The sequence below is a fragment of the Rosa rugosa genome, chromosome 4, assembly GCF_958449725.1.
Source record: "Rosa rugosa chromosome 4, drRosRugo1.1, whole genome shotgun sequence".
Classification (NCBI taxonomy): Eukaryota; Viridiplantae; Streptophyta; class Magnoliopsida; order Rosales; family Rosaceae; genus Rosa; species Rosa rugosa.
The window spans coordinates 51,917,287-51,941,244 of record NC_084823.1 but is presented as its reverse complement, the minus strand read 5'-3'; the positions used below and the strand labels follow the sequence as shown (position 1 = coordinate 51,941,244).

The 23,958-nt window shown below is 40.5% G+C and overlaps 4 protein-coding genes across 4 annotated transcripts; 2 read left to right on the top strand and 2 right to left on the bottom strand.

The window, feature by feature from the left end:
- The first annotated feature begins 152 nt into the window (after nt 1-152).
- Nucleotides 153-6,879, top strand: LOC133741788 (ubiquitin carboxyl-terminal hydrolase 9-like). The gene is made up of 14 exons (XM_062169508.1): nt 153-395; nt 569-746; nt 1,119-1,364; nt 1,527-1,671; nt 2,082-2,141; nt 2,253-2,348; nt 2,910-3,311; nt 3,388-3,528; nt 3,724-3,894; nt 4,412-4,669; nt 4,779-4,924; nt 5,049-5,579; nt 5,700-5,970; nt 6,205-6,879. Exons 2-14 carry the CDS (start codon nt 595-597, stop codon nt 6,367-6,369), a joined length of 2,784 nt encoding a protein of 927 aa, XP_062025492.1. The 5' UTR covers nt 153-395; nt 569-594; the 3' UTR covers nt 6,370-6,879.
- Nucleotides 6,880-6,905: 26 nt separating this feature from the next.
- LOC133741789 (glucan endo-1,3-beta-glucosidase 11) lies at nt 6,906-9,557 on the bottom strand. Its single transcript, XM_062169510.1, has 4 exons — nt 9,092-9,557; nt 7,829-8,967; nt 7,237-7,416; nt 6,906-7,119 (listed from the first exon to the last, which is right to left on the bottom strand). Exons 1-3 carry the CDS (start codon nt 9,147-9,149, stop codon nt 7,342-7,344), a joined length of 1,272 nt encoding a protein of 423 aa, XP_062025494.1. The 5' UTR covers nt 9,150-9,557; the 3' UTR covers nt 6,906-7,119; nt 7,237-7,341.
- A 5,782-nt stretch (nt 9,558-15,339) lies between these two features.
- On the top strand, nt 15,340-17,060 carry LOC133707017 (ATP synthase subunit O, mitochondrial-like). Its single transcript, XM_062132562.1, has 3 exons — nt 15,340-15,888; nt 16,001-16,113; nt 16,694-17,060. The coding sequence occupies exons 1-3, from the start codon at nt 15,447-15,449 to the stop codon at nt 16,913-16,915; spliced, it is 777 nt and encodes a 258-aa protein (XP_061988546.1). The 5' UTR covers nt 15,340-15,446; the 3' UTR covers nt 16,916-17,060.
- Nucleotides 17,061-19,657: 2,597 nt separating this feature from the next.
- Nucleotides 19,658-23,860, bottom strand: LOC133743392 (granule-bound starch synthase 1, chloroplastic/amyloplastic-like). The gene is made up of 14 exons (XM_062171317.1): nt 23,702-23,860; nt 22,792-23,138; nt 22,623-22,703; nt 22,418-22,516; nt 22,233-22,322; nt 21,987-22,050; nt 21,804-21,904; nt 21,611-21,720; nt 21,268-21,511; nt 21,014-21,190; nt 20,739-20,930; nt 20,555-20,641; nt 20,315-20,443; nt 19,658-20,205 (listed from the first exon to the last, which is right to left on the bottom strand). The coding sequence occupies exons 2-14, from the start codon at nt 23,134-23,136 to the stop codon at nt 20,089-20,091; spliced, it is 1,836 nt and encodes a 611-aa protein (XP_062027301.1). The 5' UTR covers nt 23,137-23,138; nt 23,702-23,860; the 3' UTR covers nt 19,658-20,088.
- Nucleotides 23,861-23,958: the final 98 nt, after the last annotated feature.

Here is a 23,958-nt window from a genome sequence, read left to right as displayed (position 1 = left end):
AATTTTTATCTACCCGCGATTTTAATTGTGTGAATACCAATCTGTTGGTAATTTCTTTCCCAACAAAAAAAAAAAAAAAGAAGAAGAGAAAAACTCTAGAAGTTTGAATTTCCCCATTCTTAAGGAAATAGAGAAGGAAGAAAAGAATAATAAGAGTAGCATATAGACCAAGACCACCGCTCATTTGAGAATTTCGGTTTGGGCCTCCACCCGTTGAATGCTATAAAAGCTTGGTGATTCAGACTCCGCAGTTAAAAGAAAAAAAAAGGACTAGATCGTTGAAAACGACGGTGAGAGATTTCTCTCCGACTCCCCAACTACCGTCCACCTGCAACAATCTAGGGTTTCCTCTCACATTTCTCTCTTCTCTGCTCCGCGATCTCTTCCCTTCCAAGGTTCGTCCGCTTTCTCAATTTCGCCACGCTTCTCTGTTTAAGCTCAATTATTTTTGTTAGGATTGTCAATTCTGCTTGATTTGGTTCGGGATTGGATTTTGTTAGGATTTGAATTTGAGATCTTTGTTTATGGTAGGATTTGTTGATTAGTGGAATTAATCTGTTGTGGTTAGGTTTGTTTGAATCGTCGTCGTCAATTATGACGATTCCGGATTCAGGTTTCATGATGGAGAACGAGGCGAGCTGCTTACCGCACACGCCGGAGGAGGAGAAGCGGATCATTGACGAATTGACCCGCCAATCCGAAGCCAATGTTAAAGAAGGCAACTTGTTCTACGTAATTTCTAACAGGTTTTGCTCTCTTTTCTCAGGTTAATCTTTGTTGGAACTAGCATCTAATTGAAATATTGGATGTTTTTATTCGTTTCTTTTAGTGTTCATTGTACTTTGATAAGTGTGTTGGAAGCATCATTCTTTGCTTTGCTATGGGATTTCAGCTTCTCGAGGGTTTAAAGTGCTTTATAAGTGGATTAGATGCATGTATGGTATGATTCTGTAAGGGAAAATTGAGTATATGTACTTTTCTTCTGAAGTAGGTATTCTCTGTGCATTTTTTTTTTCCAGTTAACTGTCATTAGTAAGAAAGTGAAGAATGATTTGGTAGGTTTTTTCAATATATATGTTTCATGTTTTCTTAGTAGGTTTTTTCTGCTCTTTGTCCAGGTGGTTCTCAAGCTGGAAGATGTATGTTGAACAAGGCACCGGAGAGAATGATAAGTGGGATTCTGAATCCCAACATATGGATCTGCTTTCTTCAAAAATTAACAGACCTGGACCAATTGATAATTCTGATATAGTTGAAAAAGAATCCGAGGGAGGTGGAGGTGATCTGCAGCTTCGTAGAATGCTGATGGAAGAGCTTGACTATGTCTTAGTTTCTCAAGAAGTTTGGGAAAAGCTATTTGATTGGTAATTAATCACTAAACGCTCTTGCTTGTATGATCGTTCCACTTTATTTTATCTGATAATGTACACTGCATGTGTAGATAGTCTACAATAAAAGATAGGTGCAAGTCTGAATCTTTTCCCCACCATCATTTTTTCATATTTCATATCCTCTAAATTGTACAGGTATAAAGGAGGTCCATCATTACCAAGAAAGATGATTTCTCAGGGCGGCATTAATAAGAATTTGATGGTGGAGGTTTACCCATTGTGTCTTAAGATTGTTGATTCTAGAGACAACAGCCAGGCAGTTATCTGGTTAAGCAAAAAGGTACAGCAGTCTTCCTTTTGATATTTTTTCTCTGTAAATTTATATTCATTCAGAGATATTTCCAAAAGTCTTAATTGCTTGGTTTCTGTGTTTGGGTTTAAGTTTCTTTCATTTAAGTGTTTATTGTGACTATATTTCTCATCTAATTGATTTAGAAGCATCAGGCTTCAAGAAACTAGTTTGTTCAGATGTCTTTGTTTTTAATATTCTAGCTTTGGTGTCATGTTTCTTGGGAATTCATTCCACCTCACTGAAGTGGTTATGATGATGAATAGAAAACTCATTAAAAGATTTGGGGGTTTTCCATCCTTGAAAATATGTAAGCTTGTGGCTGTCACATAATGGAAGCATCCTCTAATGACTTTGACCATATGTAGATACTGCATTCTGACAACTTGAATCTGTTTCAGGCTTCTGTCCAGGAGCTTTATGAGAAGGTGCGCACAATTAGAGAAATTGAGCAACAAAAGGTATATCACTTCTGTGTATCTTTTGTTTCTTATTTGTTTTCTCTGCTGACTTTTGGGTTTGGGAAGTTAAAGTAAACTTAGACATTTTTTTTCTCTAATTTTCAATCACAGGCCTGTATCTGGGATTACTTCAACAAGCAGAAGCAGTCATTATTGAATGCTTCGAACCAAACGTTGGAGCAGTTGAACTTGCAGATGGATCAAGAAGTGAGTTCTATGATTTACATCTTTACTTTTAGAATGGTGTTCACCAACCTGGTGACCAATAAATTGATGGTCACCTACCCTTAGATTTGATATCTAGGTTAAGATTAAAATACATAAAACATTCATATAATCTCGACCTGTGATATTAAATCTAAGGGAGGGTGACCTGGTAACTAAGAGAATGATTTGGTTCACTTGTAATGATTCTTAATCATCTGCAAGGTAAAAAAGTACTAGAAAAATCAATACTGTTCCATAGAATTTCATACTTCACAGACATCAAGGCTCTTGATCTTTATAATTTGTCAACTAGATATTCATTTGCATCTTCAGTGGGAGTGGGTTGAAGAACTTTCACTTCTTTAAGCATCCTAAGTTGGTGGCCTTTTAAATTTTGCATGATGTGCGTGCTTGCGTACTTCCAGCTTGGGATTGATATTTGTGTATCTGCACTCTGTTTGATCTTTTTACTGCTGTGAGGAGGATTTTTGAATCTGACCATTGTGGCAATTATCTCACTGTATATGTAGTGATTCTATTGATCAATTCTTTTCTATGCAGGTTCTTCTTGAGGTGCAAGTTGATGGAAACTATTCCTCCCAAATTTCCATGGATTCAACTGGAAATGAGTTAGCATTGGTAACTGTAGAACCATCAAGGTCATCGATGACAATTGCCGGGGGTCCTACTTTGTCGAATGGTCATTTGATGGGTTATAATAATAATATGCTTCAGGGAAGCACCGTAAGTGGCTCAGCATCAACAGATACAGATGACAGACCTTACGTTTACAATCCAATGAAAAAAGGAGATAAGGGAGGTTTGGCAGGATTGCAGAATCTCGGAAATACTTGCTTTATGAATAGTTCCCTCCAGTGCTTAGTCCATACACCCCCTCTTGTTGATTATTTTTTGCAAGATTACTCTGATGAGATCAACACAGACAATCCCTTAGGGATGCATGTAGGTGTCTTGTCTAATTTCACTTCTCTTCTGTTTTGATCCCCTAAAAGTTCTAACATATGACGTTGCTGTGCAGGGTGAGCTTGCTCTTGCCTTTGGTGAGCTGTTGAGGAAATTGTGGTCCTCTGGGAGAACAACAATTGCTCCACGTGCATTCAAGGGAAAACTTGCTCGATTTGCTCCTCAGTTTAGTGGTTATAATCAGCATGACTCTCAGGTTAGTACTGTATTCTTTTTAAACCTTGTTTTGTTTATGCTTTTTGTTCAATGTAAACATGTAGCTTAGACCTTAGATAGATCTAGCCTGTATCTAGCCTGTGGAGTGCAAGAGTGCGGTGGTTGATTGAGTTATATATAGATTAATCTTCTCGCAGTATGATAACATGCTTTCTGTAATGTGTTCTTTTAATAGGAACTTCTTGCTTTCTTACTGGATGGACTGCATGAAGATTTGAATCGTGTCAAAAATAAGCCCTACATTGAAACAAAGGATTCAGATGGTCGTCCGGATGAGGAAGTTGCAGATGAGTGTTGGAAAAATCACAAGGCCCGGAATGATTCATTGATTGTGGATGTTTGCCAAGTAAGCAGTACTTATATCACTGTAATTGTTTTATCATATTGTAATGTGCTAGATCATCAGCTTCCTGTAATTGTTTCTAAATCCTTATTTGCATGGCAAGTACCAAGTTATATTTAAATCTCCCGCTAACTTTTGCTTTCAAATGGACTCACGCGCACGCACACACAGTCGCTCACCTCACTCATTAAAGTCATTTAGGGAAGATTCATATGGGAGTTGTATACAAGAGTTGAGGGGAAGTCCTATATAATTGGTAAATAATGTGGAATCAAATAATTTAAAAGGCTCAAAGCCTGCAAAGCATGAGGATATCAGCGTCCTTTAACTAAATTCTTACTATCAATCTCCGAGTAGCTTGTACAGAAACTTATTTGCTTTTATGTATTCTCAGTATTTGATTATTTGCTTGTTTTGGGAGTAATTCTTTGAAGCTTAATCAAATTTCACTTTTAGGATTATATTTTTCTTGAATAGTATAAGATTTATCTTTTGATACTGTTGCTGAATCAATGACCAGGGTCAATATAAGTCAACTTTGGTATGCCCGTCTTGTGCCAAGGTTTCAATTACCTTTGATCCTTTTATGTACTTATCGGTGCCACTACCTTCAACTGTTACTCGGTCAATGACGGTGACTGTACTTTATGGTGATGGACGGGGTCTTCCAATGCCGTACACTGTAACCTTGATAAAAGATCGCTCCGTTAAAGATCTTGTTGAGGCATTGGGGACTGCATGCTGCTTGAAGAGTGATGAAAGCCTTCTGCTTGCTGAGGTATTTTGTGGCTTCCCTTGGTTTATGTTCTTTTCTGTAGTGTGTTCCTGTACATTAACTAATGACTAGCTTTTGGGGTAAAACAGTAGTCTAACACCTTTATTGTCAGATATACGAGCATCGAATTTATCGATATTTGGAGAGCCCTTCTGAACACTTGTCTTCAATTAAGCCTGATGAACGTATTGTGGCCTATCGGTATTCTAAAGGGGCAGGAACAACCAGACTTGAAATAATGCATCGACGGCAGGAAAAGTAAGTCCTCCCTATTTTCTTAATCTCACCAATCGTCTCCTCATCTGATATATGCAATGGCGGCTGTGCCTTGTCACATAAATTATATGCTATTTGTTTTGACCGAAGTATTGCCAAATTTCAGATGTGCATTGGATCCTTTGAAGGGTCAGAGAAAACTTTTTGGAACACCTTTGGTTACTTATCTAGGAGAAGACCAAATAAATGGAGTTGATATTGAAAGAGCTGTTTCTACATCTCTGTCGCCTTTGAGGAGAGCTGTTAAGCTTCATAGTACAAAAGAAAATGGCTCAACTTCAGAAGCTGTTGATGAACCATCAAACAGCTACAATTTGAGGTCCATGGACAATACAGAACTAGAGGAAGCATCTAGCAGGGAGTTATCCTTTCACCTATTTCTAGCCCTTGATGAAAGGGGTCACACATGCAAGCCACTTGAGAAGTTTTCTTCCTTAAAGTCCGGTAAAAATATTAAGGTTTTTCTGGACTGGACTGAGAAAGAAGATGAATCATATGATGCTAGTTACCTGGAGAATCTACCTGAGGTACACAAGTCTGGTAATACTGCAAAGAAAACTCGACAAGAAGCTATTTCCTTATTTACTTGCTTAGAGGCATTCTTGAAGGAAGAACCTTTGGGTCCCTCGGATATGTGGTATTGTACTTTTACTCATTTCAGTGGCTTCTGTATGACATTATTTTGAATTTTCAGACCATCTGATTCTCCTTGGCAATATTCAGCCCTTGACCTATACTCTTGGATTTTGCAATACAGGTACTGCCCAAGGTGCAAGGAGCATAGACAGGCTACCAAGAAGCTGGACTTGTGGATGTTGCCAGAGGTTCTGGTTTTTCACTTGAAACGATTCTCATACAGCAGATACTCGAAGAACAAACTCGACAGTTTTGTGACTTTTCCAATTCATAATCTTGATTTGAGTAGATATGTGATGAGCAAGGATGGGAAACCGTATATATATGAGCTATACGCCATTAGCAACCATTATGGTGGTCTAGGTGGTGGGCACTACACTGCATATGCGAAGGTATGGCAAAACTCTAGTGTATCTTATCTTTCATGAATTTGAATGGTTCTACCGGGTGATTTTGTCTAGTTTTATGAATTTGAAGTCGGTATAGTTCTTATTTCAATGGCTTGGTAATGGTCAAATATCAGCCTTATTTCATAGTTTTAAGGTTCATCATGCCTCTCTCTCTGAAATATCAAGTAGGTGAAATTATTGGCATCTAAGGCTCTACTTTTCCTACCTATCTTGCAGTTGATTGATGAGAACAGATGGTACCATTTCGATGACAGTCATGTTTCTCCAGTCAGTGAAAGCGACATCAAGACTTCGGCTGCCTATGTGCTTTTTTATCGAAGAGTTAAAAGTGGATCAAATACAGGAGAGGGCGATGCATCAGAGACTCATATGGCTTCTTGAAGACTTGAATCAAGCGCAATTTGCTATTCCAAGGTTTGGAGGCTTCCTTACCAGGATAAGCTGACTCGGTCCAAGAATGGTACAGATATCTTTGGTGGACTGTTGAGACGAGAATGCACGTGGTTGTTGGTACATGGAATGTGTTCTCGAGCTCTATTCTTATTTTTTTTTAAAAGAAAATTTTGGTAGATATGTCATCTTATGATCAATTCATCTTGTGAAGGTTACTGAAAACATCCACATGACTGCTTATTCATTGGGAAGAGTAGCAAATCATCATTTGAGAAGTTCTGTAAGGTGTTGTACGTGTATCATCACCTCTGTCATGTTAGGGCAGTGCAGTGTACCCATCGGACAGAAAGGTTTTGTACTTGCCTGGACAAATTATTTTTGTAGTAGATTTCAAGTCGGTGGTTGGAGATATGTATGCCTTACTGAAGTCGAAACATTTGAACGCTAGTGCAAATTATAAACAAAGCATTTTAAATATATGCCCTCCCCTTTCTGATATTTGGGTCAAGCCAAGTGCATGGTGATTGGTTTCTCTGTAAGAATAATCTGAATAGATGGAAGGCAAAAACAATGTTCATACAGAAACACCGTCAAGAACTCTACGATGAAAAAAAGAGATGCATCGAATACAAAGCAAATAAATAGGTCTACTCTTAGATTACGAATAATGGTGGTCCTCTCCAGCCTCCTCCACAAACCCTACCGACTAGAGTTATTGAGATAGATAAAATAATTCTCCTGCAAAAGCCGAAAACAGAGAGAAAGTTAAAGCCTGCCTAAAGAGGGTGGGGGGCAAGTTGCTTGCCAACTAAAAAGAGTAAAAGCCATTGATTAGGAGAGGAACAAAGTTTTCACCTTTGCCTGGTTCTCAAGTAGCCTCTTCTATTTTCCCTCTTTTCTCTACCATTCATTCACATCTGATTTTTCTGATTGATTTGCTCTCAGCTTTTATCTCCAACTTCAAAGGACTTTTACCAACAACAGGACTCGGAGCAACCACAACATGGGAATCGATCCGATCAAATGGTACCTCTCCTGTACAAAAAGAATCACCGCACCATCCACTAATCAGAACTAAGACAAACACGAAAGTAACTAAACATGTCGAAAGCGCTCTTAGATAAACAAAAAATGGATGGTAATTGCGTTGGTTATAGAAATAGTTAAATAGTGTTTGGCCAAGAAGCACTTCGACAAATGTGGCTTCCAGCAACACTTCCTACAAAAACCATGTGAAGCTGACGACACGGCGTTGTCGCATTTATGTTAGTGCCAGATGCCGACGACGTCGTTTTCTACGGCACGTCAGTATTATTTAATTCCCAACAAAACTCTACGGGACCAGAACCTCCCTTACTTATCATTTGGTCCCTCTTAAACTCAGCCACGTAAAAGTAAAAAAAAGTAAAAAGTACAAATGTGAAAATGATCGTGAAGTAGAACTCACAGTGGCGGGGGCTGATGAAATGGACAAGTAGCCGTTACTGGAAGAACCGGGTGGCGACGATCCAATAGTAATCGGGTTAATCCCACCCTGACCCGACCCGGAGGAGCTGTTACTGTTACCGTTACCCTTACCACTTGAGCTACTGTTCAACGCGAATCCGAGCGAGTACGCCGGAGTTCCGTCGGGTTTCAAAAGCCCGAAGTTCCTCTCGGAGCTCGGGCCGGGTTTCATGTTCTCGTTGAACAGAGCGAAGACGTAGATGTTCAGATCCGAGCTCGGCCTCAACGGCGTGCCTTTGTTCTGGCAAATGAGCTTGATCAGATTCCCATTGTACTTCTTCGCATTCTCCGGCGTGGCTCCGGCCTCGTCCTCGTCGCCTTTGGACGGCCAGCCGGTCTCGGAGATGTGTACCGGGAGCTTCTTGTAGCCGAGGGATCCGAGGGCGGCGTAGACGGCGTCGATTTGGGCGAAGAGCATGTTGTCGTAGTGGAGATTGGTGGCCGGATCCAGCGAACCGGCGTTGGGCTGGAAGAGGACGTAGTCCAGCGGCACTTGTTTAGGGTTCGATTTGTAGGCGAAGTAAGGGTAGGCGTTGATCAGGAACGGAGATCCGGTTTTGGCGTGGAAATCGAGGATCGGAGATATGCAGTTTTTCAGATCCCGGCGGAATGCTCCGGCCGACGGCGGGAAAGAGGTTTCGAGAATGGAGAGGGAATGGGCGGTGGTGACGGCGACCTGCTTGTCCAGGCCCAGAGCGACGAGCGCGGTGTGGATGCTCTGCATCGCCGGGAGGAGGTTGCCGGTCATCGTCGTGTCGTTGAAGGTGAGGACTTCGTTTCCGACGAAGATGCAGGTGATCTTGGTGGCCGGCATGAAAGCCTGGACGTTGGACTTGACCCACTCCTGGGCCTTGGCCGGGTCTTGGATCTTGGCGAGGTACTCATTCCCCACGCACACTGTGAACTCCACTCCGCTGTTGGCGAACGCCTTCAGCACCTTGGGATCGGCGTCGTAGAGCTTGATCCTGGTGATTCCGATGGATTTGGCCAACGGCACCACCGAGTCCGGCGAAGGTAAGTTGTTTGCGATTTGGCCGTAGTTAATTCCGATTGAATTCACCACTCCAGCGTACATAAACCCTTGAACAGAGAAACCAAGAGTGAAAGATTAGAGCTTAATTTGATACAAAATGGGATTAAAGATTAATAGAGCTTTGAAACAAAATGGGGAGTGTGTAAAGAATTGGGTTTTGCTTGTTGGTACCTGAAATTAGCAGAACGAGTGAGAACATTGAAGAACAGAAGCTAGAAGAAGGCTCCATTTTGTGCCGCTCAGTTTGGAGATGACAGTGTACGAAGTCAGTCAAGGAATGAGCTGCAGCTCCGAACTGAGCTGAAGTGAGAGTGAGAAGGACCACTTATGGAAGCTCGGTTTCAGTCTCGATCTCTCAGCCCGATGAAAGAGAATGTCCACCACGGAACTGTAAAAATGGGCGGTAGGCTGATATTTTGGGGGTCTGAGAGAGGTTGAAAAAGGGACCAAAGGAATATAAGAGTACTGGGTGTTGTGATTAGGATTATTGGGTTTGATATTTTTTTCTACTGTGAATGATGCAATTGAAGGTTGGGCTTTTGCGGTGGTGATAGGGTTGGTGGGTCCGGCGAGTTAGTATTGCCTGACAAACTTCACATGGTCGTCATTCCCAACCCACTCAATCAGGAAAGCTTTATACTTTTTTTGAGGCGGATGAAGAAGGACAGGCTCAGGCTCTACTTTATTCATTTTCCGATTGACCTTTTTCTTTTCTTTTCAATTTTAGGATGTTCGGGTTACTGTTGGTTCATAATGATCAATAAAACGACAGAGATTTTTGAGGATTGTCCCAACCAGCATGAGATACGTGCCATGCATGCGAAGCAAAGTGTGAATGCGCCTTTCGACGTTGTCTGGCCGGGAATAATGGAATCTCAGCCACTTTGCTTGTGATTCAATCAACTCTCGCTTCATAGTGAAAGGCCATAATTAGTTCCGTTTAAGCATCTGGGGCTTTTTCTTTGGGGAAAGTTATTCATGGACCATTCAGAATTCCAGATCCAATTGCCTGTTGATTGGTGAGTTGACTAGTTGAGCAAATCCTTTAGTGTTAATGAGCATCTTGATTCTTTTGTCCATATGAGAAGAAAATGTCACTACAAGCATCATGATGTTTGTTTTTGCTATCACTTCGAGCAATTGGATCGATTACTTGAGTATTACTTTACTATTATTCTACCTTTGCAGAGTCATTAAAGTTGTTAAACTAGGACCTATAGTTTCAAACTAGTAGTTAACATGTGATTTTCAAAAAAAGAAGAAGGTGGTTACGTTGAAAATGTGCCAAGGAAAATCCAACAAGCTCATGGGAATCCAATGTGTTTGAATGATACACTGTACAACAAGCAAGGATGAGCCGTCTGCTCTCTCCAAACCTTAGTCGTCATGGCTTGGGGTTTCGTCGATGTCGCAAGGCGTTGGTTTTAGGTTGTCAATCTATTAGGAGATTTTCTCTCCGTCTTTCGCTACATACCAATGCGTCGATTAGTGTTGGTGGTGGGTTGTCGCACCACCAAAATCGCATCTCACCAGTGTAGAGGTGCAGTCGCCGGCATGTTTGCTTTCCGGCTCTGGAATGGCAGCCTTGGGCATCGAGCTTTGGGTGCTTTGGGTAACATGGTTGCTATGGAGACTTTGTCCATGCAGGGCACGAGTCATGCGATAGGTTTGATTCTATTTGTATTTTGCCATCCACTTCATCTGATGAACAATAGTTTTGATGCTTGTTTACTCAGTGGATTGATGAATACTATACTTTATGAGTCGCTGTATCAACGTGCTGTGAGTACCACAACTGCGTGCTTAAGTAGTTCGATTTCCGCTGGGCGAGTATAGTATAGATCAGTGTACTGCTTTCTTATTTAAAGCAGTGCATAGTTGTTTAATTTCACAACTCGTAAGATCATGACGATGGTTTCCATAGTCGTTAATAATAATCTTGGGAATGTTGCAGGTTTTACTTTGGCTTCTGCTCATATTTGCATATTGGTGTAGTACACCTTTAGTGTGTTCTATATTAGCTCTAGCTTCAAGCCGTTTGTGGCTTGTGTCTGCTCCCAAACTTGTTTGGAATGCCATTCTAAACGAATTGTAATCACTAAAAGTATTGATGAATTCTTTAAAAAAAAAAACTAATGAAATCAATTGCAACAATTTTGTTTTTTTTTTGAGTTGAAAAAGGTCATCCATTATGCAATTCAGCAAGCAGTACAATGATAACTTGCCCGTAAAAGCAGTCAGAAGAAGTCATCACCTAGAGTACACATCAAAGTACACCCACAAACGAGCATACAACTACGCACACCCCTAGCCTAGCACACCCACCTTTTAGGATTAAGCGCGAAAACAAGAGAAAAAAACTACCCCAAGAAAGAATAAAAGTAGCCAAGAAGTATTTCATCTCTTGTCGATCTCTCTCACTCAAGCTGAAATTGAAACCTTGGATGTGTTCTCAGAAGAGGTAGTCACACCCTCACCAAGAACAGCAGCAGAATGTTCCCTACTTGATACAGGGGAGCCACCCGACTCATCTATACCTATTCTGTCAGCCTTTGCAACAACATCATTATTTATTCCCATCATATCCTCAACTCCCATTGGAACCTCCAAGCAGGTAGCTACACCTTGAGTATCCTCCTCAAGCATTCGGAGAAATCTTTTCCGGCCTTTCACCTTGGCCCGATCCTTCACCACAGCCTCATCCTTCTTTGCAGCTTTGTGTTTATTCTTAGAACCCTTAGGTCGACCAAGCTTGCTCTTCTTAGGAGATATCAAGAGGCGCCCTTGCTCCTGGGGTAATGCCAATTCAATATCTTCATTCACCAATAACGCAGATGTAGGAGGCGGCAGAAGACGTTTACCGTGTTTCAACATCACACTATCAGCAGATCTTTTGTGACCACTAAGCTCTGCAGATATCACCATCGCTGGGATCACTACAGACCCATCTTTCAGGCGCCCCGACGCCTTGAACCCAGAGGTCATATGGGAGAAAAAAAACAGCTTGATTCCTATGCTTGAGAGCATTCGCTGCTACAGTTTGGGGCAGGAATCCTAAGTCTCCTGGTAAACTAGGATTGTTGGAAACCTTAGGCATGCTAGAAACCCTAGATACAGCAGGGCGAGAATCTTCCACCACCGGCACAAGCGAAAGCCCTGCCATCTCCCCGACTGGGACTCCTACTGTCACCGCTTCCTGCTCCTTGACAAACAAAAGATCACATCCCTCCACATCATGGATGAACAAGCCCTGCCATCTCCCCGACTGGAACCCCTACTGTCACCGCTTCCTGCTCCTTGACAAACAAAAGATCACATCCCTCCACATCATGGATGAACAAGCCACAGTTCTTACTCAGACCTTTCACCCTCTCATAACCAAATGACAGATCGACCACCACAGTAGGAAAAAAAGAAAACTTACGAAACAACCGAAAACCGCGCCTTGTATCAATCACCAATCTGATACGTTGCTCTTCATCCTTGCGGCGAAGTGCAACCTGGTCGAACTTTTCCACTTTCCCATTTGCAGATCCAATCATAGACAAAGCCAGTTTGTTGCGCAGCTTCGGAGGCAGTCCTCATACTATCATCTTGATCTCCATGGAATGGAGGGGAACCGAATCAATGGAAGACACTCCATCATACGGTGCCAGAAGAAGCATAGCGTTTCAATAGAACCAGGGACAACCATGGAGATACTTGTTCCGATCAAATTCCCGATCGAATTGAAAAACGAATCTGTCCTCCACCGCATGAACATAGAGCCCTTGTCGCATCCTCCAAATGGTAGTGATAGAGCCAACCAACCCAGCGACATTAGGGTTTCGGGTAAGGAGTCTCCCCACCATATAGTGGTGGTTATCCTGCAGAGCTGCCGCACCAGCCGCTCCGAGATCTATATGCTCCTCATCAGACAGAGGGAAAGCAGCGGTCACTGAAGAAATGGACTCAGCCATGGACACTGGGGAAAAGTTTCGAAGACGGAGCCATCAACAATAAACCCTAGCAGAGAGTTTGCTAGGTCAGAGAAAAAAAATTATATTTATTGCAACAATTTTGTTAGCACCAAACTCAATTATTTACTTTTTTTGTCGAAACTTTACAAGATTGTAACTATTGTGAAATGTGACTCTTAAAACTCCAAATTCTCAAAAATAGCAAGAGATTCACGGGTGTATTGTATATAGAATTAGTGGAACTTTTAAAGAAATCTATAGAATTTAAAAGTCCGGGTGTATTCAATATAGACTTTTAGCAGTCCATGAAAGTCTTGAGGTATTCAATTAGGATTTTTAAAGACTTCATGAATTCCACCAAAATCTAGGGGTATTCAATTAGGACTTTTAAAAATGAATAAAAGTACAGAGGTATTCAAAATATCATTCATACTTATGGAATTAGAAAATCATGGATAATCATGGACTTTGTAGTGTTAACTATACATACCAAACTCCAATAATTTTTCAACCTCCAGACCAAAGATTTCAAAAAGTCTATCAAAGTTCCCTCTTAAAAAAAAAAAAAAAGGTCTATCAAAGTTCTTCCCTCTGCGCGAAGAAGTTGGTCCTTCATCATCTCTCTTTCTTGATTTTTTGTCTTTTCTCTAATCTTTTATGATATCAACGTTTTTTGATACCCAACATGTTCATTGTAGTTGTTGAATGTGATTTTTTTTGTTTTTCAATTGTGATACTTCGAACCCTAATAGTAATAAAAATGATTTATGAAACCCTAAAACCCAAATATTGTGGTCTACCCCTAAAACCTTGAACAGTGTTGCTATGACATACTAAATTTTATCTTATTAATTATTCTTATCAATTTGAATTTATATCATGGTTCAAAGAAAGATTGAACAATTGAATTTCAATTGATTGATTATAGATCAAGATATTGACCAATATTGTTATGATATATGTTAATCGGCGAAAACAAAATTGATGAGAATTGTATCTTTATGTTGTTGGGAGATTAGGAATGAGAACAAACTAGCTAGACAGAGTAACAATCATTCATTTGAGTCAATTTCTATTAGAATATACTTGAGCATTGAAGAGACAACGAGATATTATCTTGTTTTGTTTCTCTCGTCTCTCCCGAGGAACAGCCGTCACTTCCCTTTTCTTCTCTCCGTCCGACGGCGCGTCGCCTTGATGTCGTTGTCGGACGGATCTCCTTGGTCTCCTGCTGTTCTGCTCCCCCTTCGGGTTGGGTAGTGAGAGTGGGGGCAAATAAGTGCCCTGGATCGGGTCAGATCTGGAGTATCTAGCGGCTTGTGAGACGATGGGTGAGGTCATGCACGCTGGGTTCGAGCGGTGGAGGAGGTGGATGTCGGACTCGTCTGGTTTCGCAGTGGTCTTCTCCTGGTTGTGTGGTCGCTGCTCCTTCCGATTTGGCTGGAACTTGAAGGACGATGGCTTCTTCTTTCTTTTCTGGACTGGATCGACGTGGTGGATGCAGGTGGCGTTGGTGGTCGACGGCGAGTACTCCGGCGGGTATCCAGGCGGGTTTGGCCGGGTTCATGGTTTGCTGCTGATGTGTTGGGCCTCATCTTGGGTCTTTGTTGCTGGGCTAGGGCAGGGTCTGCTTTGTTGGGCTCTGTTTTTCTTTAGGGTTTTTAATCTAGGTTTTTTTAGATTTAAGCTAGCATTTTTTCTTTTTTCTTTGAGCCCCTGCTTTAAGAATAATATTGGGGAAGGGTCTTGGCTGCGTTTGGATCCTCCCTAGTAGTGTCAAGGTTACTTGAATCATTGGAGCTTAATCCTATGGTTACATTATGTTTTGAGTAGTCTAGGGCTTGCTTTAGGTTATTCATTCATGGCTCTCTTCTGTCGTTGCCCGGAGTCCGGGTGAGTCATTTGTAATGTTTCCTACTTTACTATTAATGGACTGACACCCCACGCGTTCAAAAAAAAAAAATCTTGTTTTGTGTTTGGGCTGCATTGGTTTTGTTTTTTATTTTTTGTTTTTATATTTTGTACATGCTAGGAAATTTGTAGAAGTCATTCATAATAAAGTATATAGATTTTCATGGATCAATAAAAGTCTGTTGCTAAAATCAATGGTTTTAAGAAATCAATAACAGTCTATCAACTTTTTAAAGAGTCTGTGGAATTTTCAAAAAGTTTGTCATTTAAAAAAAGTCTGCACAAATCCAAATATAATACACCCCATAAATAGGCCTGTTTATTTCCCAGAAAAATTGAGAAGGATAGGCTTCTTACGCCATTGATTGAAAGTGTAAACAATTTTTTCTTTTAGGCAATTGCCTTAAAAGGCCGAATATTGTGGTGTTTTATAGCAGTCATTTTTTAGATGCGAGTCATACGACTACGACACCGGGCGCGGACTATACCATCTTACCCTAGTTACAATAAGTTTTTAAGATTGTTAATTAGTAAAGGACTAAAGGCTATTCCTCGGCTTTTCAAAAATTTGGCCCAAGGAAAACAACATTTTTCATATATCACGCGAGTTAACGCTGAGAAAAAGAAAATTAGGGTTTTGTTGAGAGATCTACGAAATGGCCTTCGCTAATCGACTCCGATCTAGCCTCCCTCTCCAAGTCCTCGTTAGCAAGATTCTCAGATCGGAACCACTCTCCGCCGCAGCCACCCAGCGGGCTGTAGTTTGCCCTAGTCTGACAAAAAGTAATAACAACTCCGATGAGTTGTCGAGGAACTTTAATTCTATTGCCTCTAAGAAGGAAGAGAAGGTCAAGTTGCCTTTGGTTTTGTTTGGGGGGTATGGAAAATATGCCTCTGCGTTGTACATTGCTGCAGCGAAAACTGATTCCTTGGACAAAGTCGAGTCTGAGATTCTCGATTTTGTTCAGTCTATCAAGAAAACTCCTGAGCTTTCTCAGTTTACCAAGGATCCGACGGTGCCTGCTCGTTCTAGAGTGAAGGCGACGGCGGAGATTTCTGAAAAGGTTGAACATTCAGATATTACAAAGAACTTCTTGGGTATGAAATAATGGCATCATATATAATTAATGCTCTCTTTTGTTGTAGTTAAACAATGTCCTACGATCATTTGAGTTAACATTTTTCTTTTCTTTCTCTTTTTCGTTTGTAGCTGTGTTGGCTGAACATGGAGGGCTAAATCACGTTGAAGCCATTGCAAAGAAATTTGTGGAGTTGACTATGGCGCATAAGGGAATAGTGGAAGTTAATGTGACTTCTGTGATTGTAAGTTGCAATATCTGAATATCTTATGAAAACTATAGCACTACTACCAAGATAAACAATTGTCTAGCTATTTCAAAAGATGAGGAACCATGTCAATTTATTGGGGGATATACCTAGAATTGGTGGTCTGTCATATTGCTGATGCTCTGGATTTACTGGCCAGTCCTTGATAGTTTAATGTTACATATTTAGAGAAATAGAATAGTTACGGTTTAATTTATGCAAACTTTTCGATAGTGAGGGGATTGACAAGTGCAGAAAGTACTAGTCTTAATTAAGTTTACTATAACCTGTGGTGTTGGCATTACGAGTTTACATTTTGTTATGTTATGATAGCCCCCTATTTTTGAGTTTTGGTTCTTTTACCAGACATTACTGACCCTACCTTTAGTACCTTAGCTAGCCTTCTTATGCGTGCTGTTTGCTTACTACAGTATGATTTTTGAACTTCTGGGACTGCTTGTTAGATGTTGTTATAAAACGCTTTTAGAAGAAATGTGTATGATAATTGGTAGTACCATACATCATGCATGTATATATTACAAGACCTGTATCTGATTGTTATGTCTGTGATTACCAGCCCCTCCCTGCTGAAGAGGAGAAAGAATTGAAGGAGACAATGCAGGAGATACTTGGACAAGGGAAGACAGTGAAGCTTGAACAGAAGATAGATCCGGGGATTCTGGGAGGGCTTGTGGTAGAGTTTCAACAGAAGATGGTGGACATGTCCATCAAGACTAGGGCACGTCAGATGGAGAGGTACTTGCAGGATCCCAAACACTGGGGTGACCTCCTCCTCTAAATGGTCCGTATCAGTACGTTGTTGTCGCACAGCTTATGAAGGTAAGGAATATTGTTAGTTTTGATGCGTGCTTTGAACCCTGTTAAAAATAATCGGTTTTCCCATTTGTTTTCAAATAAAGCTTATTTTACCATGTTGAAGTTTACTTCTAGTCCATTTAATTTCAATAAAGGCCCTTGTTTCCTTTTAGAAAATAGAAAACATGTAAATATCAGATAATAGCTGCTAGCTAGTTTCAAATGGGAACATTTGAACTTGTGACTTTGACTTTGATCTTGAGCTATATATCAGATACTCGAAGCTACTCACACATTCAACTACTTGCATAGTGAGCTTGTATACTTGGGATTCTTGGCATAAATAAGTAGTCATTAAGTTACAGGATTAATCTAGCTAAATAATAAAGATAAAGCTCTTATTGATTTCTTCAATCTGTCGTGCCTTCCCTTTGGACTATTTAGAAAAACTTACCCGGAAGGTACGCTACTACACTTATCATAGGAAGGCACGACAGATTGAAGAAAGCAATAAGCCATTACTGTCAGGGTTTTCTTCCTTCTCTGCACATCTGACTGCTGCTAAGAAACAATCAATGGCCACATTGATTACGATAAAGGAACCAGACATCGAAAAGGAAGAGGAAAAAGTTGTTCTAAATACCATTTTCCGACAAAATTTCATCGTTTTTTTTTTTTTTTTGAAAACTTAATAGCAACGATAATCCATCAATTTAAAATTAAAAATTCTAGGCCATTGAAGTAATCGTCGCCAAAAGTTTTTCTATTTTGAAAACTCATTGCCGATGAAATTATGCCGTTTTATTTTTGAAAACCCTATGCTCAAAACATGACAAGTCCAATGTTCAAAATAAGATGCAGAAGACCTCAATATATTGAATCTAAGCCGCTAGTTGGTTGTTGAATCTAAAATTCTGATTCATTGTGATGCATTTCATTACAATAAGAAATCCTCATTGCACTAGGAAAGAAATTATACTCCTATTTCTCTTCTAATAAAGTTCAGGCCAATAATCTTCAGGCACACGATTTCTCTTTGCTGAACTTGGTTTTGCTTTCTCCTATACCATTAGCTCATTATTCATAGAGCATGATTTTTATAAGGGATCTTGACCAAAAGCACTAAAAATGGCCAAAATTATCCCACTTACCCCAGCAATAGTTTTTTATTCCCACTAACCCAATTTAAAGGAAAATGACTATTTTGCCCACAACTTAATTAACGAATTACAAGCCACTGCCACTCTTTCATCTCTCTCTCTCTCCCTGGATCTCCACCTCCGGTCTCTCTCTCTCTCTCTCCCTCCCTCCCTCTCCCTCCGGTATCCACCTCCGGCGCGACATCGATCGCAAACGAACTCCGGCAATTCGTGACGAAGAGCAGACTGCTCTTCACACCCAAGAAATTGCTCAAGACACCCAAGCTCCATCTTCTTCGCTGAATCTCGTGAACGCTGTGTTGCAAATCTAACACCTCGCCCTCGCGGTCAAGATCGAGCTTCTGCACCGGCCAATTCTCATTCGGCCCGGATCTCACCTTTGCCTTCTGCTCTTGCAACTACATTCGCTGCACGAGCTTTTCCGGCCCAGCTCCAATTCACTCACCTTCTCCAGAGTCGATCTGAGATTGAGATGCAGACCTCTGATTGCGAATGTTTCTTGATCTCAGAGCAGTTCCCGGAAACCACCGAGTCCATCACCTCGTTTTGGGTAGACGCGTGAAGCTTTGCAGACGAATGACGAGATTGGAGAGGATCGGAACAGGTGGTGGTGAGAATATCGGCGGCGGCGTCGTTCACGTCTCATGGTTGAACTCCGATTGGGTGCCCAAATCATTTTTTTTTTTTAAGTAATGGGACAGAAGGAAAGAAGAAAAAAAGTTTTGAATGTCTATTGCCCTCTAATAAACGTCTATTGGAGAGCAATAGACGTTTTGAATTGATATAATCTCTTCGTCTTTTTTCTTTAATCAAAGTTTTATTTTCCTAATTTTATGAAGATTAGTTTCCATTCCGACAACCGAAAGTTCTATTGGGGGGCAATAAACGTCTATTAAAGGGCAATACATGGCTGATAGACGTCTATTGGGGGGCAATAGACTATTGGGGCAATAGACGTCTATTGGGGCAATACACCTTTCCGGTGAGGTTTTCATAAAAGTCCGGTGAGCGGCGGCCGGTGACCGGAATCCGGCGACCGGTGACGGGGCTCCGGCGAAGTCTCCTATGGTTTCTCTCTCTTCCATTTTTTTTTTCTCTCTCTAAGTAACAAAAGGGTGAGGGTAAAATTGTATTAAAAAAACAACAAAAAATCTTAATGGGATATTAGGGAAGACCTCTTTAGAGTGTTTTGGGTAAGAGAGAATTAAAAAGACTTAATAGAGTAAGTGGGAAAAAAATCTCTAAAAATGGTGTAAATAGACAAAAACCCTTTTTATAACGTGTTCCAATTGACGGAACACCGAAACCTCAAATGAATTTATTTTTATGAAAATTATTTTTTTTACTTTGAAAAATAGTGATTATTGAGTTCCGTCAGTTCGAGAACGACAAGAAGTGTCTAAACATTATTTTTTAAGTGAAAAATCAAAACATGCAGTTTAGTCCACAATTTTGGACAAAAAATTGGTTTTGGAGAACTCTCTCTCTCTCTCATGGGGTATTTTGTAGAATAAATAAATAATTTAATATTTAATATTATTAATTACTAATTAGAGCCTTAAAAAGACACCAATAACTAAGACGATATCATGTAACATAAACCATCAATACAGTAAGTGGTGGACGGTGCACCGTAGAATTTTTTGATGCTTAACGGATCCAATTACTATGGCAAGAAGCCAAGCACCTCGATCACATTATTATTACATAATTTATTTACTAGCAATACCTATATTAAAACACGCAGGAACTGCAAATCTTGTTCTTCAGGTCTCCATAATAGCAACAAAGACATGTCACTGATGTCAGATTCATTACTTTATACACTTCCTCAACATCATTCACCTCACAATCATAATTGCTTACAGAAAAGCTGAGATTTCCACCAAGAACACATCACTCGCTCCCTCGAAGCTCAAAGCTTAAGAACCAATAACTGTACCGCTAGTGGAAGCAGTTGGGAATATTCTTATCAGCTAATACTAGAACCTAATGCTCAGGGGGTGGCAACGTTTTCCTTGGCAAGAGGAGCAATCTCTTCCCCTTCAAAGCCAGGTTCGGCGCCAGCAACTTCCAGGCTCAACAGCATCTTTTCCCATTGTTTGGAAGGTTCCTGCATCAGATACATTGTGCTTTAATAGACGTTGTTGTTATGACAAATTGTAAGGAGCAGTTTACAAGCCAAATTATTGATTTCTGGATCATCTCAGTATCATACTAACCTTCCAGGAAAGATCTTTTGCCATGCAATTCTGGATCATTTCTTTCATGGCAGCAGTACCATAGCTTGCAACAGCTCTCTTCACCGTAGTAGATATTGCAAGTACATCTGCCGGATCAACTGCTTCGCACTAAAAATAATCCACCACAGACTATTCATCATATTTTGAAGATAAGTAGCTAGATTAATATAAAGAGTAGTGCAGCATTGTCACGGATGAAGAGCCAAGTCATCGACTTACATCAACATTGAAAGCTCCCATGTGAAATCCTGTAAAACCTTCCTTGACAGTGTCGACAAGTCCACCAGTTGAAGCAACAATGGGAACCTACAGTCATTGCATTGCACACCATCAGTGGAGGTAACTATCAGTTTAAGCCTTTAAGGCAAAGGTAATGCAAGAATCGAATGATCTAGCTCCTTACTGTTCCATATCTCATGGCATGCAACTGTATGAGACCACATGGTTCAAATCTACTCGGGATCAACATAAAATCAGCACCACCAATAATCATGTGGGCTAATGGAACATTGAATTTCAGCACGCCTACAGCCGTGCCCGGATATTTTGTCTCCAGCTGTTTAATCTGCTTCTCCAGGTACTTTTTGCCAGTTCCCTAACACAAAGAATATACCAAAACCATCATACTCAACCAGCAGTATGTATGTACTAAAGAGAGTAAATCCAAACAATACTTACAAGGACTATTATTTGCAAATTCTCTCCTGCCAATTCTGGAATGGCTTCCGCTAGAATATCTGAACCTTTCTGCTCCTCTAGCCTACCAATGAAGCCTATTAATGGGATGTCCCTGTCCACTGGCAGCCCAACTTCGGCTTGAAGGGCCTCCTTCAAAAGAGGCTTTGCATCCAGTACCTGGACATACAATGCGGATCAGTACAGATTTTCTTCTAGTTATGTTACAGAGTTAATAATCCTCACGAGTTACTTACTGTTGTTTCATCATAGTTGACATTTAAGTATTTGTCTGTGGTTGGATTCCACTCTTGAACATCCATGCCATTCACAATTCCAGTGATTCCAGTCTTACGAATAATGTTATCTAATTCCACACCTTTGTCTTCTCCAGAAATAAGTTCCTCTGCATAGTAAGGGCTTACAGTAATAACCCTGTCCGATTCCAGTATTCCAGCTTTCATCCAGTTGATTTTTCTTCCCTTCACAGGCTTGTTATACCTGCAATCAGACATTCAAAAAGAGGATTAGCTTTTTAAATCTACAAGTACATTTCTAAGTCCTTATCACTGTTGCCACATCACATTCTGTAAAGTATACCCGTCAATGAAGTCGAAAGAACCCTTAAGTTGGCCAGGTAAATCAAGGAGTTCGAAGTCCTGAATAGGAAATCTTCCCTGGTAAGCTATATTGTGGATGCAGAATGCAACCTGCCATTTATCAAACAATATTTGAGTTTATGTAAATAAATTGGCCGGACTCTAAACAATTTTGTTCAGCTAGGACTCATTACCTTGGCACTTGTGTAAACTCCCATTGGTTTGTAGATGGTTTTTAAGTAGCAAGGAACAAGAGCAGTGTGCCAATCATTGCAAATGAACACAACATCCTCTCCTGCAATGAACAAGCTTACATCCTTAGTAAAACTATTTTCAAAGAAGTCATACTTACAGAAGGAAGAGAGAGAGATGCACACCATAAGGTCCAGAGAAGTATTCGTTGCTGTTCAAATTGAGAACCCTCGGTGCCTCCAGCGCAGCCTGAAGTTAAAGGGTCACAATTAAAATTCACTCATATATATGAGTCATCTATTGCCTAAACACCATTGTAAATTCAATTGGTCTATACAAGCAACAAATGCAATGCTTTCATTTCTACTCTTCCAACTGGAAAACATTTTCAAGTTTTGAAAAAGAAAATTAAGCCAAAAAGTATGACATGCCTGGCACAACAAGCTGAAGCGCAATTGGTTGTCCTTGTAATCCACTCCTGTCTTAGGCCCATAGATCTGGGATCCTGTTTTACCCCATACCTTCATATTGAGAAGGACAATTGCATCAGTCATAGATCACCAATACTACGAAAATTTTCTAGATATGGTCTGAAAATACCAAAAAGAATTCCCACCTTCTCAAGGAACCATGGATGATCCAAAAATACACGATCAACTCCGCGTTTGTAGCAGTGGAAGAATCGAACAGTTTCAACTCTGCCACCAACTTCTATCTGCAAACATAGAGCTGCTGATCAGTTTGAGGAAAATCTCCAAAGCATACATTAGTATATTACACTCTAAAACATGAAAGCATCTAACAATATTTGCAAAACTTACCTCAACTAGTACACCAGTGTCCCATGCATCTTTGTATTGATCATAGCGAGGAGACACCGTCATAACACGGTGGCCATTAGCCTAGGCATTAATGAGTCAGGCAGTAAAATCAGCCAAATAAAATACAATAAGATTAAAATCACATAGTAAATTCAAGAAACTGACTAACCGCCATAGCTGGTGGGAGACCTCCGAGAACATCACCAAGACCACCAGTTTTGCTCCACGGACCGACTTCAGCTCCAACAAAGACCAAGTTCATTCCTTGACCGCAGACAATCCTCCCCACAGATCCAATATCACTCGCAGCCTTTCTCATGACTTGCATAGAATATGCACTAGGACGGGTTCGGATCCGCAGCATATCCAAGTTGCTCAAAGATCTCAACCCATTGTGAGTCATGGGTTGGTTCCACAGACCCATCTGTCCCAAGTTTGTCCTGTTTTGTGACCCTGAAGCTCCATTAGCATGTGGAGTGCTAGGTACAAAGTTTGAGGTTGTCACAGCTGCCATCTCTAAAAAAATTACCAAACCCAATTTTAAATGAAGTACAATTAAACCACACATGAAAATGGAAATATAATGTCATGATCAAGTAAAAGTGATGAAGAGAGGTTACATCTCTAAAGGTTTAAGCTATCAAAGAAAAGTTACACTTTAAACCCCAAATAGTGAAATGAATCTTGAACAAGAAGATCAAGCAAAACTAAAGACTTTCCAGACCAAAAAAAGAAAAGAAGCAAAATTAAAGAGTTTAAGGCCATAGGAGTCGGGGATTACTCGAAGAACAAAGACCCAGAAAAGATGATCAATCAAAATCGAAGACACTGAGGATCATATATAAGTGTGTCACAGAGCACTGAAGGAACACAGACTTAAAAAACGATCATTAAGTAAACTAAGAACTAAACTGTTTCCTTTATACCAAGAAAAAAAAACCGCAACTGATCGAGAAAATCACTGAATTTAGTTAACAAGAACAGAGCAAAGATCGGAGCTGATGCCACCAAATTTATTTACCAAAAAAATATAAACATCACAGAAAAGAAATTAAATTTAATCGATGAAATTCACTTACTTATTACTAGTTCACTGACGAACGAACTGTGATCCTCTTCAGTCTCTGACTCACACTCCGAGTCTGTCTCTCGCTCTCAGGATTTGGTGGGAGATTTGTACTTGGTGCCCGGAATGTCTAGGCCCGCCGCGTGGCGGGAAGCAACGGTCCATAAAAAAATGGTTACGTGGAGGTTGGCCGGGTGTACATATCAGGTGGGGTTGCATTGAATTTCACATTGTGCGAGACATCCGTTTATGGGGATTTGTCACACGGTG

What these genes read in the sequence shown, in the direction of transcription:
- LOC133741788 (XM_062169508.1), top strand. Translation starts at nt 595, where the DNA reads ATGACGATTCCGGATTCAGGTTTCATGATGGAGAACGAGGCGAGCTGC. An exon ending in TGGGAAAAGCTATTTGATTG is followed by an intron (nt 1,365 to 1,526) that starts GTAATTAATCAC and finishes TAAATTGTACAG; the next exon opens with GTATAAAGGAGGTCCATCAT. An exon ending in GAGAAATTGAGCAACAAAAG is followed by an intron (nt 2,142 to 2,252) that starts GTATATCACTTC and finishes TTTCAATCACAG; the next exon opens with GCCTGTATCTGGGATTACTT.
- LOC133741789 (XM_062169510.1), bottom strand. Translation starts at nt 9,149, where the DNA reads ATGGAGCCTTCTTCTAGCTTCTGTTCTTCAATGTTCTCACTCGTTCTG. An exon ending in ACTCGTTCTGCTAATTTCAG is followed by an intron (nt 8,968 to 9,091) that starts GTACCAACAAGC and finishes TCTCTGTTCAAG; the next exon opens with GGTTTATGTACGCTGGAGTG. An exon ending in TTTCATCAGCCCCCGCCACT is followed by an intron (nt 7,417 to 7,828) that starts GTGAGTTCTACT and finishes CTTTTTGTACAG; the next exon opens with GAGAGGTACCATTTGATCGG.
- LOC133707017 (XM_062132562.1), top strand. Translation starts at nt 15,447, where the DNA reads ATGGCCTTCGCTAATCGACTCCGATCTAGCCTCCCTCTCCAAGTCCTC. An exon ending in TATTACAAAGAACTTCTTGG is followed by an intron (nt 15,889 to 16,000) that starts GTATGAAATAAT and finishes TTTCGTTTGTAG; the next exon opens with CTGTGTTGGCTGAACATGGA. An exon ending in TTAATGTGACTTCTGTGATT is followed by an intron (nt 16,114 to 16,693) that starts GTAAGTTGCAAT and finishes TGTGATTACCAG; the next exon opens with CCCCTCCCTGCTGAAGAGGA.
- LOC133743392 (XM_062171317.1), bottom strand. Translation starts at nt 23,136, where the DNA reads ATGGCAGCTGTGACAACCTCAAACTTTGTACCTAGCACTCCACATGCT. An exon ending in ACACTGGTGTACTAGTTGAG is followed by an intron (nt 22,517 to 22,622) that starts GTAAGTTTTGCA and finishes CTATGTTTGCAG; the next exon opens with ATAGAAGTTGGTGGCAGAGT. An exon ending in ATTTGCAAATAATAGTCCTT is followed by an intron (nt 20,931 to 21,013) that starts GTAAGTATTGTT and finishes TCTTTGTGTTAG; the next exon opens with GGAACTGGCAAAAAGTACCT.